The 15,695-nt window shown below is 43.3% G+C and overlaps 1 protein-coding gene across 1 annotated transcript in view; it reads left to right on the top strand.

Moving 5' to 3' along the window:
- Positions 1-8,292: 8,292 nt before the first annotated feature.
- The window catches only part of TSPAN5 (tetraspanin 5), a 171,312-nt gene continuing 163,909 nt past the window's right edge, over positions 8,293-15,695 (top strand). The window contains exon 1 of the mRNA XM_039254248.1: positions 8,293-8,757. Coding sequence (XP_039110179.1) covers positions 8,677-8,757 — 81 coding nt within the window. The 5' untranslated portion in view covers positions 8,293-8,676. The remainder of the gene's footprint in view (positions 8,758-15,695) is intronic.

Genomic DNA, 15,695 nt, shown 5'->3' with positions numbered 1-15,695 from the left:
ACCTTTTGGCTATTGTGTTACTAGGAGCATTGGTATACAAGTATCTATTTGGGTCCCTGCTTTCTTTTTTATTTTGTATATACCTGCGAGAAGAAATGCTGGATCATATGGTATTTCTGTTTATGTTTTAAGGAAACATCTTCCAAACCGTCTTCCACAGCAGCTGTACCATGTGGTTAAGTATGACTTTAAAAATTTGCTCATTCAGTCTTGACCCCATTCAAATAAATGATTTGGCTATAAAACATTCAGTCTTGATTAATATAACTAGTTTTCATTCCTAGCAATTTTATCTTAGTGCTACTATTGTAGAAAAGAAGGAAAAGGAAAAGAAAAAATAGCTTTGGAAGAGGCTTTTATTGATAGTCTGTATGCATGTCACACTTTGTTGGAATTATAGCATTTAATCCACTCTGACCTGGGCTCTTACTTCTGTTTGTCTATTTCTTCCAGTTGCACTTTTAGGGCAGGAACCATGAACATAGGTGCCTTAACAGGAGATGTGCTCAATAAATATTTGTGGTTGAATGAATTGATCCTGCATAATAAAATCTAAGTAGATATCTGTTAGTATCTATTCCCAGTTGCTGAACATGAAGTTCAATGCTCAACCCATTATAGATTCACTGGAAAGGGATATTTCAGAAACAAAGTTTTTAGAGGTTAAAGAAGACTGAATGTGAAAGAGGCAATTACTGGATATGCATGCCTAGCGCTAAGTGGGGGCAGATTTCTTAAGGAGTTGACTTCTACTGAACTGCGAAGTAATTTGATCTCGTGATGGATGGAGGGGTGGGGTTTATGTGATGGGATTGGCCTTTTGAGATTGTTAGGAGTTGGCAGTGACTTAGGAATGTAGGGGAACATGCAGGCATGTTTGCCTTATAAGAATGGAAATACAGACTGATATTTAGTGGAAAAGGAAAACACTCAAGGGCTTGAGATATGGGGCTATGAGGTTAGAATCTTGACTGATAACCACAGGCTGGAAATTTGAGATGGATTTGCCTCTTCTGATAGAGGATTTCTTGGCACTATTTGGGAGCACTGGAAAAGTTTCTTCTTCTTTTTTACTAATTCCTTTTTTTAATGTTTTATTTCTTTTTGAGAGAGAGACAGAGTGAGAGCTGGGGAGGGGTAGAGAGCACCGGAGACACAGAATCTGAAAGAGGCTCCAGGCTCTGAGCTGTCAGCACAGAGTCCTATGGGGGGCTAGAACACATGAGGGGTGAAGTCATGACCTGGGCTAAAGTCAGACACTTAACCAACTGAGTCACCCAGACTCCCCTGGAGAAGTTTTCAATTAGCAATAATGGCACCTTGGATAAACCTCATTGGCTATGATACTGCCTCTGTGTAAAGCTTAGGGGCACTGGAAATGAAAGATATAATAGGTTTTACATTTTTTCTCTGCAGAATGAAATCTGCAGAGATTTATATTAATCATATAAAAATACTTATTAATGAAGAAAATATATCAAAATATTGGCAATAGTTTTCCTTGGATATGTTGTCACGGGTGATTCTTTAAAAATGTTTTTTTTTTTTTTGTATTTTCTAAATATTGTGTAAAGAGAATATGTTAGTTTTGAAATCAGAAGTTAATAATTTTTGGGCACCTGGGTGGCTTAGTTGATTATGCATCCCACTTGGGTTCAGGTCTCACGGTTGGTGGATTCGAGCCCTGTGCTAGGGGAGGAGGGCTTGCTCTTTGCGGACGAGGCGGAGCCTGTTGGGATTCTCTCTGTCCCTCTCCCACTCGCACTTTCCCTTTCTCTCAAAATAAATGAATAAACTTACAAGAGATGTCAATATTTTTCTCTGCAAAGTGCAGTTTTTAATTAATAACTTTATTTTTGAGGGAAGGAGGGGCAGAAAGAGAATCTGAAGCAGGCTCTGAGCCCAGTGCAAAGGCTCAAACTCACACACTCTGAGATCATGACCCTAGCTGGAGTCAGAGGCTTAAATGACTGAGCCACCCAGGTGCCCCAAAAGGTGCAGTTTTAAAAGTTCACATAGTATTATTAGGAGTTTCTTTTCTAGTGTTTATTTATTTTTGAGAGAGACAAACAGAGTTGGGGAGGGAGAGAAAGGGAGACTGAGAATCTGAAGCATGCTCCAGGCTCTGAGCTGTCAGCACAGGGCCTGACGTGGGGCTGGAACCCACGAACTGTGGGATCATGTCCTGAGCAGAAGTCAGATACTTAACCAACTGAGCCACCCAGGTGCCCCAGGAGTTTTTTGAAATAAGCCACAGAAACAGTCACTGGCTAATTAGAAAGAAAATTTACTAGAAAGAAACAAGCTAGCTATGGGAGCAGAGGGAAGGCCGAAGAACCAGGAGGATCAGAGGATCAGAGGGCAGCCTCAGTCGTGTATCATTGAACTCCAGGTGGTTTTTGGTCATTTTCGCCCTCTGCTCAGTATCACAAAGGGTAGCCTCTGAGTATTTGCTCCCTCCTCAGGTGAGGGAAGGGCCTGGCACCTTGATTCACAGGCTTAGCTATTTCCAAAGCAGGAGGAAATTGAGGTGCTATTTTCAAAAGAAAACAGTAAAATAGATGCCTATTTTGTCATATTTTGTAAAAGATAGAATCTTACTGTACAAGCAATTATAATTGATTTCAAAAAGTGAAACAATTATGTTCTACATATATTTGTTTAATCATCTTTTGGAGACAAATACACTTTCTTTGAACGTTCTTCCTTGGACTCTGAAAGCTAAATCTTCTTTAATGGTATGTGTGGGCATGGGATTAGAGGAGCATGGGGCTGGTACTGATCCTGGGGGAGCAACTGTTCATAGAAAAATATAACATTTAATTCACTCACTTTTCAATTAAAGAACAGTAGGCACAAGAGTTAATCCATTAACTCTAATGAGAATACACTTTAATTTTATATTACAGCTCATTAAAAAATATTTTAAGTTGACCTCATTTCACAATGGATTTGAGGTGGGATGACCCATTGTCTAATCAAAGTTCTTTGATTTGCAAATGTGAGGTTCCCATTTCAAAGCAGCTAAATCCCAAATGGGCTGAGACGGAAGAATTGTGTCTAAAAATCTCAAAGACCTCAAGGGCAGGCTCCTCTTGAAGAAACCAAGAAGTAGAAAGCCTTTAGCATGGTTGGAGGCCTTTCAGAGGACAAAATGCACCATAATTTGCGCAGCCCACGCTGTCAGAGAGTGCTATTTCTCTCAGCATTTATGCTTCCTTCCTCTTTCTGCAGACAGAGAGGGAGAGAGAGGGAGAGATTGGCTTCCTCCTGGAAACACAGGAACCCCAAGTCTCCTAAAACCATCACTGCCATTTCAGCCACAGGAAGGGATCCTTTTGTTACTGAATCCCCTCGAGCGAGACAGACTCTGGCCGGCCAGCCTGGATCTATACAGGCCTGTCCACTGTTAAGTTCAAATGTGGCCGGAGGTGGGGAAGTGCTTTTCGGCTGAGAAAGACTGAGAGAAAGGGTGGGTATCAACTGGTCAGACAGTGCACGAAAGGTCTGCCCTGTATTATTTCAGAGACGGAACAGTGGGGGACCAGAGGACAGGGGAGGGGAGAAAAGAAAAAGAGTGTTCGGGAAACATGGAAAAGCTGAGGTGATTCAAGAAAAGGAAATCAAAGGGCAGGGGAGAAGCTCAAAGGAGAGTTTAAGTCAGGATACTTTTAGCTGCATGAAACTGAAAACCCCTCTCTTGGTGCTGTTAACTAAGAGAGTCTCTCTTCTGACAGGAAGTCCTGAGGTAGGCTTAAGTCAGCCATGCAACAATGTCTCCAAGGCCTCTCTTCAGTTTCTCACTCTGCCCTCCTTAGGAAGGTGTTTACTGTCAGGCTATACAGGATCCAGATGCCATATCCCAACACAATTAAATTCAAGGCCAAAAAGAAACCATCTTTTAGTGTGAGGAACCCCTCAGCACATTTTCTTCACATCTCATTGTGTCATAGCCCATTTCTGAACCAAACACTGGCAAGACAAGTTTGGCTGAGAAGGTCAAGGCATCCCTTGGAGCCTGGCTGCGGACCTGTCTTCCCAGAGGATACAGATGTTAAAAACGGAGACACTGGAATACTCCTCAGGTTCTGAGGGGAAGGAGGCAATGGGGGAGAGGAGGTATCAGTTGTACTGGCTGCAGAGAAATTAAAAAAAAAAGGACTAGAGGAGCAGACAGTAAAAGGGAGAGGAGGGAAGCAGAAAAGTGGGCAGGATGAGTAAAACAGAGACAGACAAGGTCATTAAATCTGGTCCAATGCTGTTGTCGTATCTTGCTGTTCAGCTCTGCAACTGTTAGAACTGATTTACCTGTTCTCACTGCCATTTGAAAGACTGATTAACTCCTCTGTAAACTTATTAACCATTTTTCAACTTCCGAATTATAGAGGAGATGACCATAGCCATCTCCAGGGAGAAAATTGTCTTTCTTTTCTTCTTAAGATAAATCAAAATTTACGGCGATGTGAGAAAGTTGTGGTGAAATAAATACAATGATTACTTAGTTTAGTCCTTTTAATTTTATCTTCGTAACTGTAAAAGGAATAGAGCCACGTTAATAAACAAATTGGAACCCAGAGACATGAAAACACAATCACCCACAATCCCACAACCAACAAATGTTATTATTTGGTGAGAATTAACTCCTAACTTCTTTCATCTAATTTCATAAAATTTTTGTGGGGTGATCTATTTATCAAAATAGTTATATCATGCACATTGTACACATTTCAAAAACAAAAGGGTATATTAAAAAATAAAGCAGGTCTCTCCTGTATCATATCTTTTAGTTTTTCAGTTTGCTTCCCAACCCACCCCAAACCTCTATTACTAGTTTCTTTTATTTTCTTCTGCAGATAACCTGCCCATTAACCAGAAACATGTGTATATACAAATCTTCCAGTATCTTTTGCCAACACTTTTTAGTCCCCTACAAAACGGTAGCCCACTGTGTATCCTGTTTTGCACTTTACTTTTTTCATTTAACAAGATTACTTTGAGATCATTCCATATAGAGTGCCCTTGAAATTTAATATTATAATGTATATATATTGCCACATGCTCTTTATCATCACCATCCTTAATGGCTGCAAAAGGTTTGAGTAAAGGATTCATTCGGTAAAAAAAACATTTATTAAGCACCTGTCACATTAGCAAGGCGCTAGTGATTCTAAAATTAAAAGGAGGTAGTCCACACCCTTGAGGGAGTCACAGCAGAGTGGAGGAGACAGGCAGGGAAACAAGTAATCACAGGTAGTCTCCCAGTGCAAAATGGAAGAATGTAGGAGGTGTTGAGGGAACAAAAGAAAGAACCTTGCAAATGCTGGATGGGTGAAGTAAGTGAAAGGGATTAAATGCACACTTACGGTGATGAGCACTGAGCAATGCACAGAATTATTTAATCACTATATTGTACACCTGAAACTAATATTATAGTGTATGTTAACTCTACTGGAGTTAAATGGTGTTGAGGATAAGTAAGAGGAATCAGCTCATGAAGGGCAAGGAGAGCATTTTAGGTAGAGGCAGGAATGACGTGGGAGCAGGCAAAAAACATGAAGCAACATTATGGTCCAGGTTCAGGTGGCTACAAGGACATGGATATAGCCCCTACCCCAGGATCTTTAAGCTGTGGCCAAATCTTCAATATAAATAATGCTCTGACGTACAAATTGCAGTATATAACTTTTCCTACATTTTGGAATATTTCTTTGGCTAGATTCCCAGAAGTGGGACTGCTGAGTCAAAGTGTAGGCACACCCTGACCTGGGACACACTGCCAAAATACCTTCCAAATGGATGACGTCCTTCACAAGGACCAGCAATGAATGAAGAAACCAGTGCTCATTATCTTTATACCTTTCTCATTATTTTTTAAAAATTCTATTTATTTAATTTTTTTAAGTAGGTTTCACGCCCAATGTGGGGTTCAAACCCACGACTCTGAGGTCAAGAGTTGTACCTCTACCTGACTGAGCCAGCCAGACGCCCCCTATCATTAATTTGTTTTAATATCTATTTCTTTGATTACGGGTAAGGTTAATCTTCACCATACGTTTATTACTATTTGTTTGTATGTAGTTTGTTTTCTGTTTATATTCAATCACTGAGATTCCATATTCTGCTTCAGCTATATGAGCCCTATTTATAATATATTCAGACTTTTTTTTCATGTTTGCTGTCAATATTTTTTCCCTGGTTTAGGTTGCTATTTAAAACAATGCTTGATTTAAAAAATTTAAAAAAAATAAAACAATGCTTGCTGCATTTTAAGATGCTATGCAGTCATGTCCATATCATTTTCTCCTTTTGCTTCTTAGTTGAGAAATAGTTCTAGCTAGAGGTTTAACAAATACTCTTGTTTTCTTCTGATTTGCTTTAAAAATGTATTTAAACTATTTACATAGGAAATGAGAATTCAGCTCGTCTTCCCGATTATTGATGAGTTATCTGAACTTTCCCTTCTTTGTTTTTATTTCAAAGAAAATCCTACTTGGGAATCAACTCAGTCATCATCAATTGCATCTAATTTCCAGTCCTTTTCTGAACTGTGTTAGCTCTGCTTAAGACAGACCTCTCTTCTGACTTATCCAGCAATCTGCAGAAACTGTTCTATTTATATATAGAAAGAGTTACAATATTGCAGGAATAGGTCTAGGTAAAGCTTCTCAGTGCCTTAGCAGGGAGTCCGCTGTTGAAGGCCGACCTTACCTTTGAAGCTTAGCCTAGCCGATTGGTGGTGAGTATGCTGTTGTGTTTTGGGTAGGTGGAGGGCACTTTTGAGGGAGAGAGGGTTAGAGGGTTCCATCATCCAAAGGGCTGAAGTCACTGTTAGTATCATAGTTCTGTGGTATTGAATAGATAGGATCTCCTGATCCTCTCACTTTTGTGGTTTGCCTGTGATCTCAATATCGCCTCAATCTCTCTCAAGGCCAAGCCTATCTCAAAGGGTGGTTTATTGCAAGAAAAAGTGACTTCTTGCCCCTCCAAAGTTGGATTATAGCTTGTCAACTAGCTAGCCAATTTTTGAGAAAAGTAATAGGTGGTTAACCAGAGAAACCCTATGCAAAAGGTTCTCAAACATAAGCCTACTAAGTGTTGCATGGGAAGTTTAGGAAACACGCAGATTTCTGCGTCCCGCACCAGGTTACATGGATGGTGCTGGAAACTTCCCGATTCCATCTCTCTCTCTAGATTTGTGAAGCCTGGAAAAAAACATTCCCATAGACATTTACACACAGTTCTGTGCTGTTCATATTTCGAACCTGCTTGCCAGCACCCATCAAAATGCTCCGGGAGAAGGAAGGATAGGCAAACCCATAGGCACACCTTCTCAGGGAGTGCTCTAAAAACAGTTTCCAGCCATGCGTTCTATCCTTCCCCAGGGGTCAAAAGCTTACTGGTTTCTAATTTATAATCCCAATTCCAATTTCCCAGAAGACTTCCCAGAACCAGTCAGGATCTTCGGCAGTATTCCTTCTCGCGCGGGCATTTGCTGTCCCAGTTTGTGTTACTGCAAGACCCCAGGGTGAGGATCGAATCCAGGCTGGGACTCCTTCGAGCCATCTTTCTTTGGTTGTCCGACTTCTGGGACGACGCTCGTGTTTCCGGCAGGTGGGGAGGTTGGGTTGGAGCCCCACTTGGATTCCGGAGACGTTCCTTTGCAATCCTCCCAATGTGCTCGCCCCACTTTCCGTCTCTTTTTTTCTCCCCCTTCCCCCGACCCCCTCCACAACCCTCTGCTCCCAGAAAAGTCTACCCCTTTCCACTCACGCTCAGTAGCCCGGAGTCTTCTCTGGCAGCGCTACCGGGTGGTGGAGGAGGGGGCGTGAGCGTGGTCACACCCGGAAGGGGTCTTTTCCGGGGACAGGGGGCTCGCAGGACCCGCAGTACCCAGCGCTCTCGCCCCGGAGCGACCCTCGCCCCCCTACCCCCAGACGCAGTCTGCTGCAGCGGGGGGCGGAGAGGGATCCGCCGCTCTTCAATCCCAGTCGCTCCGCCAGGCTGCTCCCAATCCCGGAGCGCTCTTCCTCCTCCCCACCTACCCCGCCGCAGCGCTCGGGAGCCGGCGGCGCCCCCGGCGGGTCCTGGAAGGGGCGGGGAGAAAGGCGGCGGGAGGAGGCGGTGCGGCTGCGTGGTCCCGCGGCCGCCGGGAGCGCCCGAGCCCGTACGCGCGCGCACGCCTCGCCGAGGCTCGGGCGGCGGGCGGCGGGGCGGGGCTGCGGGCGGAGGAGCCGCGCGCCGGGCGGGCGGAGCGAGGGGTGGGAGGGCGCGCGCGAGCTGGCGGGCGGGCGAGCGAGTAGCGTCTCCGCCAGCATCTGCGGTGGCCGCGTTTGCCCGAAGCTCGGAGACCGACGGACGGACAGATCGCCTGGCGGACAGACGTGGGCTCTCGCCTTGGGCTCGGGGCCAGCTTTGGCGCGGCTCGGGGCTTGCAGCGCGCGGTCTCTCCCCCCCGCTCGCGGCCACCCCGGCTCCGGCGGCCTCAACGCGCAGGGGGCTGGAGGTGCGGGAGCGGCTCTCCGCCGGTCGGTCCCCGTGCGGCTCAGCCCCGGCCGCCGCGCCGCGGCCGGGAGCTGCGTCCCAGATCCCCTGCTCCCCTCCGGGCTGCTCCGAACGACGGTGCTCCGGGGCTCCAAACTCGGGCTGCCGGGGCAAGTGTCTTCATGAACCCAGAGGATGTCCGGGAAGCACTACAAGGGTCCTGAAGTCAGTTGTTGCATCAAATATTTCATATTTGGCTTCAATGTCATATTTTGGGTAAGTTGGAGTGCTTCTGAGATTGCAACTATTGTGGCCGATCGATCCGCGGCGATTTCCCTCACGTTGCTTGCTGCTTTTACTTTTCGCAGCCCCTCGGGCGCTTGCCTGAGCCTGGAGAGGCGTTTGCCTTCCGCCTTGCCAGCTTGCGCGTTGGAGAGATAAACATTTAATCCTTTCTAGGAGTGGGAAGAGGTAAAAAGAAAAACCGAGCGGAAAGGGGGCACCCAGGCCTTGGGGTGGCTTTTTGAGGGACGAAGAGCAGGGATGCAGATGAAAGAAAGGGCTCGGCAGTTTGAGAAATGAGCAACCGCACGAATTCGATTTGCTCTCGGTGGGATATGGATGTTGGGCAGAGCGTGGTGTCATAATAGGGAAGGCTCATCGGGCAGAGCCGACCCTGAGGTCCACCTTCTGACGGGGATCTGATTGGACGAGGGCTTGGCTCCGCGTTGCCGCGGCTGGTCTGTGCCATGCACAGCGTGTATCTTCTTGCACCATCTCGGGCTTTGTGTAGGATGCAGATGCGGTGGTATATGGTTCTGTAATGTACACGTAAATAACGCTTCCTGTGAGCTCTTCCCCATCTGCTGGAAAGCGCTCCTTTTGCATAATGGACTGGCCAGCGGGCGTGCGGGGTGGAGGGTTTAATTTCCACGTATATGTTATTGTCAGGATAATAACAAGTCACCATCAACATGTTTCAGTGTGTTCGTGCCTCACGTCCTTCTTTTCCTAAGGAGTGACACCGAGCGGGCCGTTTTGGGGAAACCTTGGAGAAATGCAAAGAGAATGTGTGAGGCATGTTTTATTGGGGGTACGGAGAGAGCGAATGCTTGAACGAAAGATTCAAACCACGCTCTGGCTTGGCTGGCACCACAGGGTGCTGGGCACCTATTGTAATTAGGCTGGGATGCCTACTCTTTTGTTTTGTTTGGATTCTTTTCCTTGATTTCACGAACGTGTTCAGCAACCAGACAAAGAGTTCACTAGGGCAAGGAGAGAACGTTTGTTCAAAGACTGTGTTATTCCTGCCCGCTCCACCCCTACCATCCCATCTCATGGTCTTCCTTAATGCCCCCTCCCTGCCCTGGAAAGTAAAGATGGTGGCCGTCTGGGGGTGTTTTCCAAGTTGCTATTCTGCCTAGGTTCGGTGTGAGATAAACAATAATGCCACGGTGGGATCAGTAATAATCCACAGCGGTGTGCACACAGGGTGTGTTTATTTTGATTGGTCTTTAATTTTAGCCATTTGCTGTAAACATATACATCTATGAGAATTGTTATCAACAGAGCGCTTTATATTCTTTTTTTTCCCCTACACACATTGCCAAAGCGATTTTAACGTTTTTTTTCCTATTTTCTGTTGAAGTGTCTTGTGTTGGTTTGCATGTTGTGCAAAGGGAAATGGAAGGGTTTGGAGACCACTTTCTGTGTCAGCATGTCATCTGTCCTCAAGACTCAGAACGAGAATGAGGGGGTAGAGAACATGAATAAATATTATATCTAGTCATTCACAGGCAGGTTTTTTGTTTCTTGCCAGAGACTGTATGTGATTTCTGTGAGTGGTCATCTTCTCCCTGCTACAATTATAGGAAGGAGAAATTATTATTATTAGTAGTAGTAGTAGTAGTGGTAGTAGTATTGTTTGGTTCTCTTTTTTTCACCTGGAAAATGTTGAAAAGTGGTGGGTGGTCACATTTCTCAGTGAGGTGTTTTGGTTTTACTGGACCTTGAAACTTTGTGACTTTGAGAGTCAGGGACTATTGAACTGAGACTGGACCGTGTTGAGGTAATGAGTCCAGGCCTCTTGAATCTACTTTCAAAAGTTGCATGTTTCAGCTACCAGGCAACAGAAAGCACCCAGGCGCTTTCTCTGTAGTTTCATAGCAGGAGATGGAAAAGAAATAAAGGGATTTGGGCCTGTTTCCCTAACAGTTTGGCGTAGTTTTATATGGTGTACAGAGGAAAATTTAGTATTTTCTGTGGATTGGGTTGTAGCAGAACTACTATAACTGTGGAGAGCATCAAAGAATTACGGAATGTGTGTGTAGAGAGTTCCAGAATAGAGCTTCACCTTGTCTGATTTTGAAGGTCTTTTGGCAGGAGTTTTAGGGGAAGCCTGAAAGGAGACCTAGGTTCTGGAGCTAAACAAGCTGCCCCAGGGGAAGCCTTCCTTCTAAGGCCCTTCTCTGCTTTCTATACACTTTCTCCCTCCTTTCTGTGCCCAGTGCCTTTCACCCAAGATGCCCCCTCATATCTTTCCTATCCTGCTGTCTACTTCAAAATTACCCCATATTTGGGGCGCCTGGGATGCTCAGTCGTTTAAGCGTCCGGCTTCAGCTCAGGTCATGATCTTGAGGTTCATGAGTTCGAGTCCCGCATTGGGTGGGCTCTGTGCTGACAGCTCAGAGCCTAGAGCCTGCTTCAGATTCTGTGTCTCCTCTCTTTCTGCCCCTCTCCTGCTCATTCTCTCTCTCTCAAAAAAAAAAAAATACATAAGCATAAAAAACCCCCCACAAAATTACTCCATATTTAAATCTCCCAGTTTGTCTGTACCATAGTCTCCCATCATGATTAGCAGGAAGGTAACCATGACATTCAATTAAAGTATAGTAATTCAGACTAAGATGTTAGTGACTGAAGAACAGGGCTCAGTAACTTGGCAGCCTGCTTCTGTAAAGTTGCACATCTCTACCCAATACAGAGTTACCATCCTGTCAGTTACTGCTAAAAACAGCAGACAGACCCCATGCTACTCTTACACAGTTATCAAGAAGGGATTGATAATAGAGAGCATGACTTCCTGATCTTTCATTTTCACACTGTGAGATGTTAGAATAAATTTGAAATACATTGAGGACTTTTGGAGGTAGAGTTCCGGTGAAATAAAAGTCAACACGCGGTGGCACTGGCACTATGAACTTGGTTCCCTTGCTAATGGGTAGTCTGACTCCTTGCTAGTCAGTTAATTGCCCTGGACCTCAGTTTCTCAGCTCTTAAAATGAAGGCGATGGATGAATTGTAAGGTTCTTTCTAGTTCTGACAAAGAATGTGTCTGTCACGTTCCAATAGACGAAGGAAGAAAAATATGAGAGGGGCACTCATGTATAATGAAAATAGCATCTATTGGAACACTTGTTAAATTATAGACTTTTTCTCTTAGTAAGACTTGTCTGAAGATCGATTTTCTTACTTCATTTTTTTTCTTCTTGGCTTATTCGCTCATTGGTGTAGTATGCACTCTTCCCTGCCCCCAGCTGTGAATCGCAAATGTAGTCCTGTGAGTCATTAAATATTTTTTTATTATTAGAGTTACAGTTTGGTGTGTAAAATACAAATCCTTTTATATAACAGTGGTACAATATTCTGAGTAACAAAGTCAACATCTTGTACAGATTCCTTTCTCATTAGTTGTCACAGGGTGGTGGGGAAAGTCTCATTTTCCTTATTTAATGTTGGAAGAGCTCAAGCCAGAAGGGAATTGGTTTTATTGAGGGTGTCACCATACTAGGACATTTCTTGGAAAACCCTTAGGCTGCTTGGAGGTGGGTGAGGGAAAAGACAGAGAGTTTTGTTTTAAGTCACTTCTTTTGGGTACTAAACCCCCACATCACCTCACCTACTATTAACAGATGTTTTGTTCTAGATTCTTTTCGATTTGGGTTTTAATACTTAACTGTTTGTAGGCAAGTACATTGATCTGATTCTGGTGTTGATCTGTTGCTATATAACAACCAACCCCAACTCTTAGTGGTTTAAAACAAAACTTTGTTGTTCTATCTCACAGTTATGTGATTTGAACAGGCTCATCTGGGCAGTTGCACTTGGAGTCTCTCGGGCAGTAACTAGCAGTGAGATATGAAGTCTCACTGCGGTACGATGCCCAGGATGATGTACTCACATGACTAGCAGTTGGTGCTTGCTTAGAGCACAGCCAGGGTGGTTGGTTAGAGCACCTACTTGTGGCTTCTTCCTGTCTCTGAGACTGAAAGAAGGTTCTAGCCCACTAAGACTACTTAACTGGCCCATTGTCACTTTCATCTATTTTACTCATTAAAGCACATATAGAGCCTGCTAAATTTCAAGGGGGTGAAGAAAGAAATTTCACCTTTTATGGAAAAATGTCAAGGTCATGTGGCTTGTGGCTATCTTTGGAACATACATTCTGCTGCACTGAGCCATTATTTCTTGTTCATAAAGGAAGGATGAGATTACTTAATGGAATTATAGTTTCAAGGATTCAGTGAGATAACATATTACCCAGTAAAATGTCTCAATATTTAACACAGGGTAAATATCATTATTGTTATTGTCTCTAGACTTTGTACTAGTTCTGTCCTGCACTGTAGAACTTCTAGAATACTTTAGCTTGGTACTTTGGCATCATTACCACCAGATAATATTAATACCCTTAAGATCTGCCAAGGATTCAGGAAAATGGGTTCAGTAAATTTAATTGTCATATTAGGAAAAAAGCCCCATGGATCATTGGAAACCTTGAATGATTTGGGGAAACCGACTGGTTTTTCTCTTCTCTTTACAGTACAACAATTAGAACAGCCTTCAATACTTGAGGCCAAATTTCTCTTTGATGTGCCTTCAAATATTACATTGTGTCTTTAAGAGGAGGTTTATCCTGGGTTGATGGCAGAATGTTGTATCTAATTTGTTTCCACAGGGCTTAAATTCAGGGAGGAGAGAGATTTAGGGAACCTTGGGGGGGCATCAAGTAGGAAGCCTTATCTTATGATTCACTATAAATTGTAAGATGTTCTGGAATGACGATACATCAGCAGTTTATAAGTCATAATTTTTGTTTTAATTTGCTAGACATCTGTTAGCTTCGATGGCAACCATATGGGAGTCTAAATTGCCTTTTGAATTACAGGGAGATGGTAGGAAGAAAGCTAAATATGGTTATGAAAGTGTCATATGGGAAAAGTGTAAGAAAGGTATACAGACCTCAGTGGGGAAAGTAATTGAATACTGAACTTGCTTGGTCTGGCTGGTCACTCTTGGGTCAGTGAGAAGGCACTGAAGCATCCGCACTTGATGATATCCCTGGAAGATTGAAATGAAGCAAAGGGGGAAAAGTTAGAAAATGAAATGATGTTCCACCCAGCATCTAATCGCCAAGGTGAGCTAAAATGGATCACTCTGTCTTAATATGTCCACAATGAGTCCCAGGCATAAGGTGAAAGCAACCTGTATTTTAACAAAGCTTTATAATTATGAAGTCTTTCTTCTAAGCATCTCAAAGTATCTTACAAGCGTGTTATGACATCTTTGTGACAGATGAAGAAATTGGAGCACAGAGATGTGGAGTGACTTTTGAGCTGTTTGAAGCAGATGTCAGAGTTCACTTTTCGAGTATTAAGTCTCCTCTAGTAACGATAGCCGCAGCTTCTTCTTTGAAACTTATTTTAGAAGATGCTTTTAATTTTAAAATAAAGCATCAAGTAAGTCACTTGCATCTGTTCATAATTGAAAAGTGATAAAGTTTTTGCATATGCCTCAATTAACACCACCCACTAGCACAAAGAGTCAGGATGAAAATGTTAGAGAATATGATAGTATAATAAACTATGTGTAGTCTATTGAAAATTCATAAATGAAAATTGGATTATTAAAGACAATTAAAGACAGTGGGGTATTGAAGATACGTGCTTCTTTCTGTATGTGACACTGACAACCCTTAACGTTTCTAACCTCTGAATCATTATACTTCACTGGATTATAAGGGCGTCACCTACAGGGACTGTGTCTCCATCATTTTCATAAGCTCAGTGTCTAGCACACTGTCTAAAGCATAGTAGGTGTTTAGTAAATATTTGTTGAACGAACTATGAAATCATTGGAAAGTACCTAGGCCTCATCTCCTTTAACTTCCTATTCAGGGAGACATTTTCTCGGTAACATCCTGCCAACCCATCGAAGCGTGGATCTGTTTTTGGACCACTTTAATTATTAGAGTTTCATTTGCCCTCCAAATAGAAGTAATCTGTTTCCCTGTAACTCTCATCCTTGTAATTTACTGTGGTTGATTTTTTCATTTTTATTTTGAAACAGTCTTAGACCTACAGAGAAATTGCATGTGGTATAACTTGTTTTTATCCCTAATCATTTGAGAATAAGTTGCCAGGAAGATGGCTATCACATCAACATTTCAGCATATATTTCCTGTAAACTAGGGTATTCTCCCAGATAGCCACAGTACAGCCGTCCACGCCAGGAAATTACCACTGATACATTACCATCATCTAATCCTCAGACCTCTTTCGAGTTTCCCAGTTGTTCCAGTCATGTCTTACAAAGCAAAGAACCCAATGCGAAACATGCATTGTATTTAGTTATCTCTTTCAGTCCTTCTCTGTCAGGATCTTGACACATTTGAAGATTATAAACCAGTTATTTTGTTTAATGTCCCTCCGTTTGGGTTTGTCTTCCACTCTCTCATTCTTTTTTTGTTAATTTTTTAAAATGCTTTTTTATTTATATTTTGAGAGTCAGAGAGAGACAGCGTGAGCAGGGGAGGGCCAGAGAGAGAGGGAGATACAGAATCTGTGCTAGCTGTTAGCACAGAGCCCGACGCAGGGCTCGAACCCATGAACTGTGAGATCATGACCTGAGCCAAAGTCGGATGCTTAACCGACTGAGCCACCCAGATGCCCCCATTCTCTTATTCTTAGATATAGGCTGTGCATCATTAGTAGGATAACTACAGAAGTGGTGCTGTGTTCGTCTCATTGCATTCCATCGGGTGGCACTGATTTCTGTTTGTTCTGTTACCCTTATGGTCACTTGATTAAAGTGTTGTCTTGCAAAGCTGCCATAAAGTTATTCTTCCTTTTGTAATTTGTACATGTTTTGTGACAGGTTACATCCAAACCACGGAAACAGCCCAGTTCTCAGCAAAATTTCAATCTGTTAATTTA

This window comes from Hyaena hyaena, unplaced genomic scaffold (genome assembly GCF_003009895.1).
Source record: "Hyaena hyaena isolate Hyena2069 unplaced genomic scaffold, ASM300989v1 scaffold_480, whole genome shotgun sequence".
Classification (NCBI taxonomy): domain Eukaryota; kingdom Metazoa; phylum Chordata; class Mammalia; order Carnivora; family Hyaenidae; genus Hyaena; species Hyaena hyaena.
The sequence above is the reverse complement of the archived record's forward strand: the minus strand, read 5'-3'. Positions and strand labels throughout refer to the sequence as shown.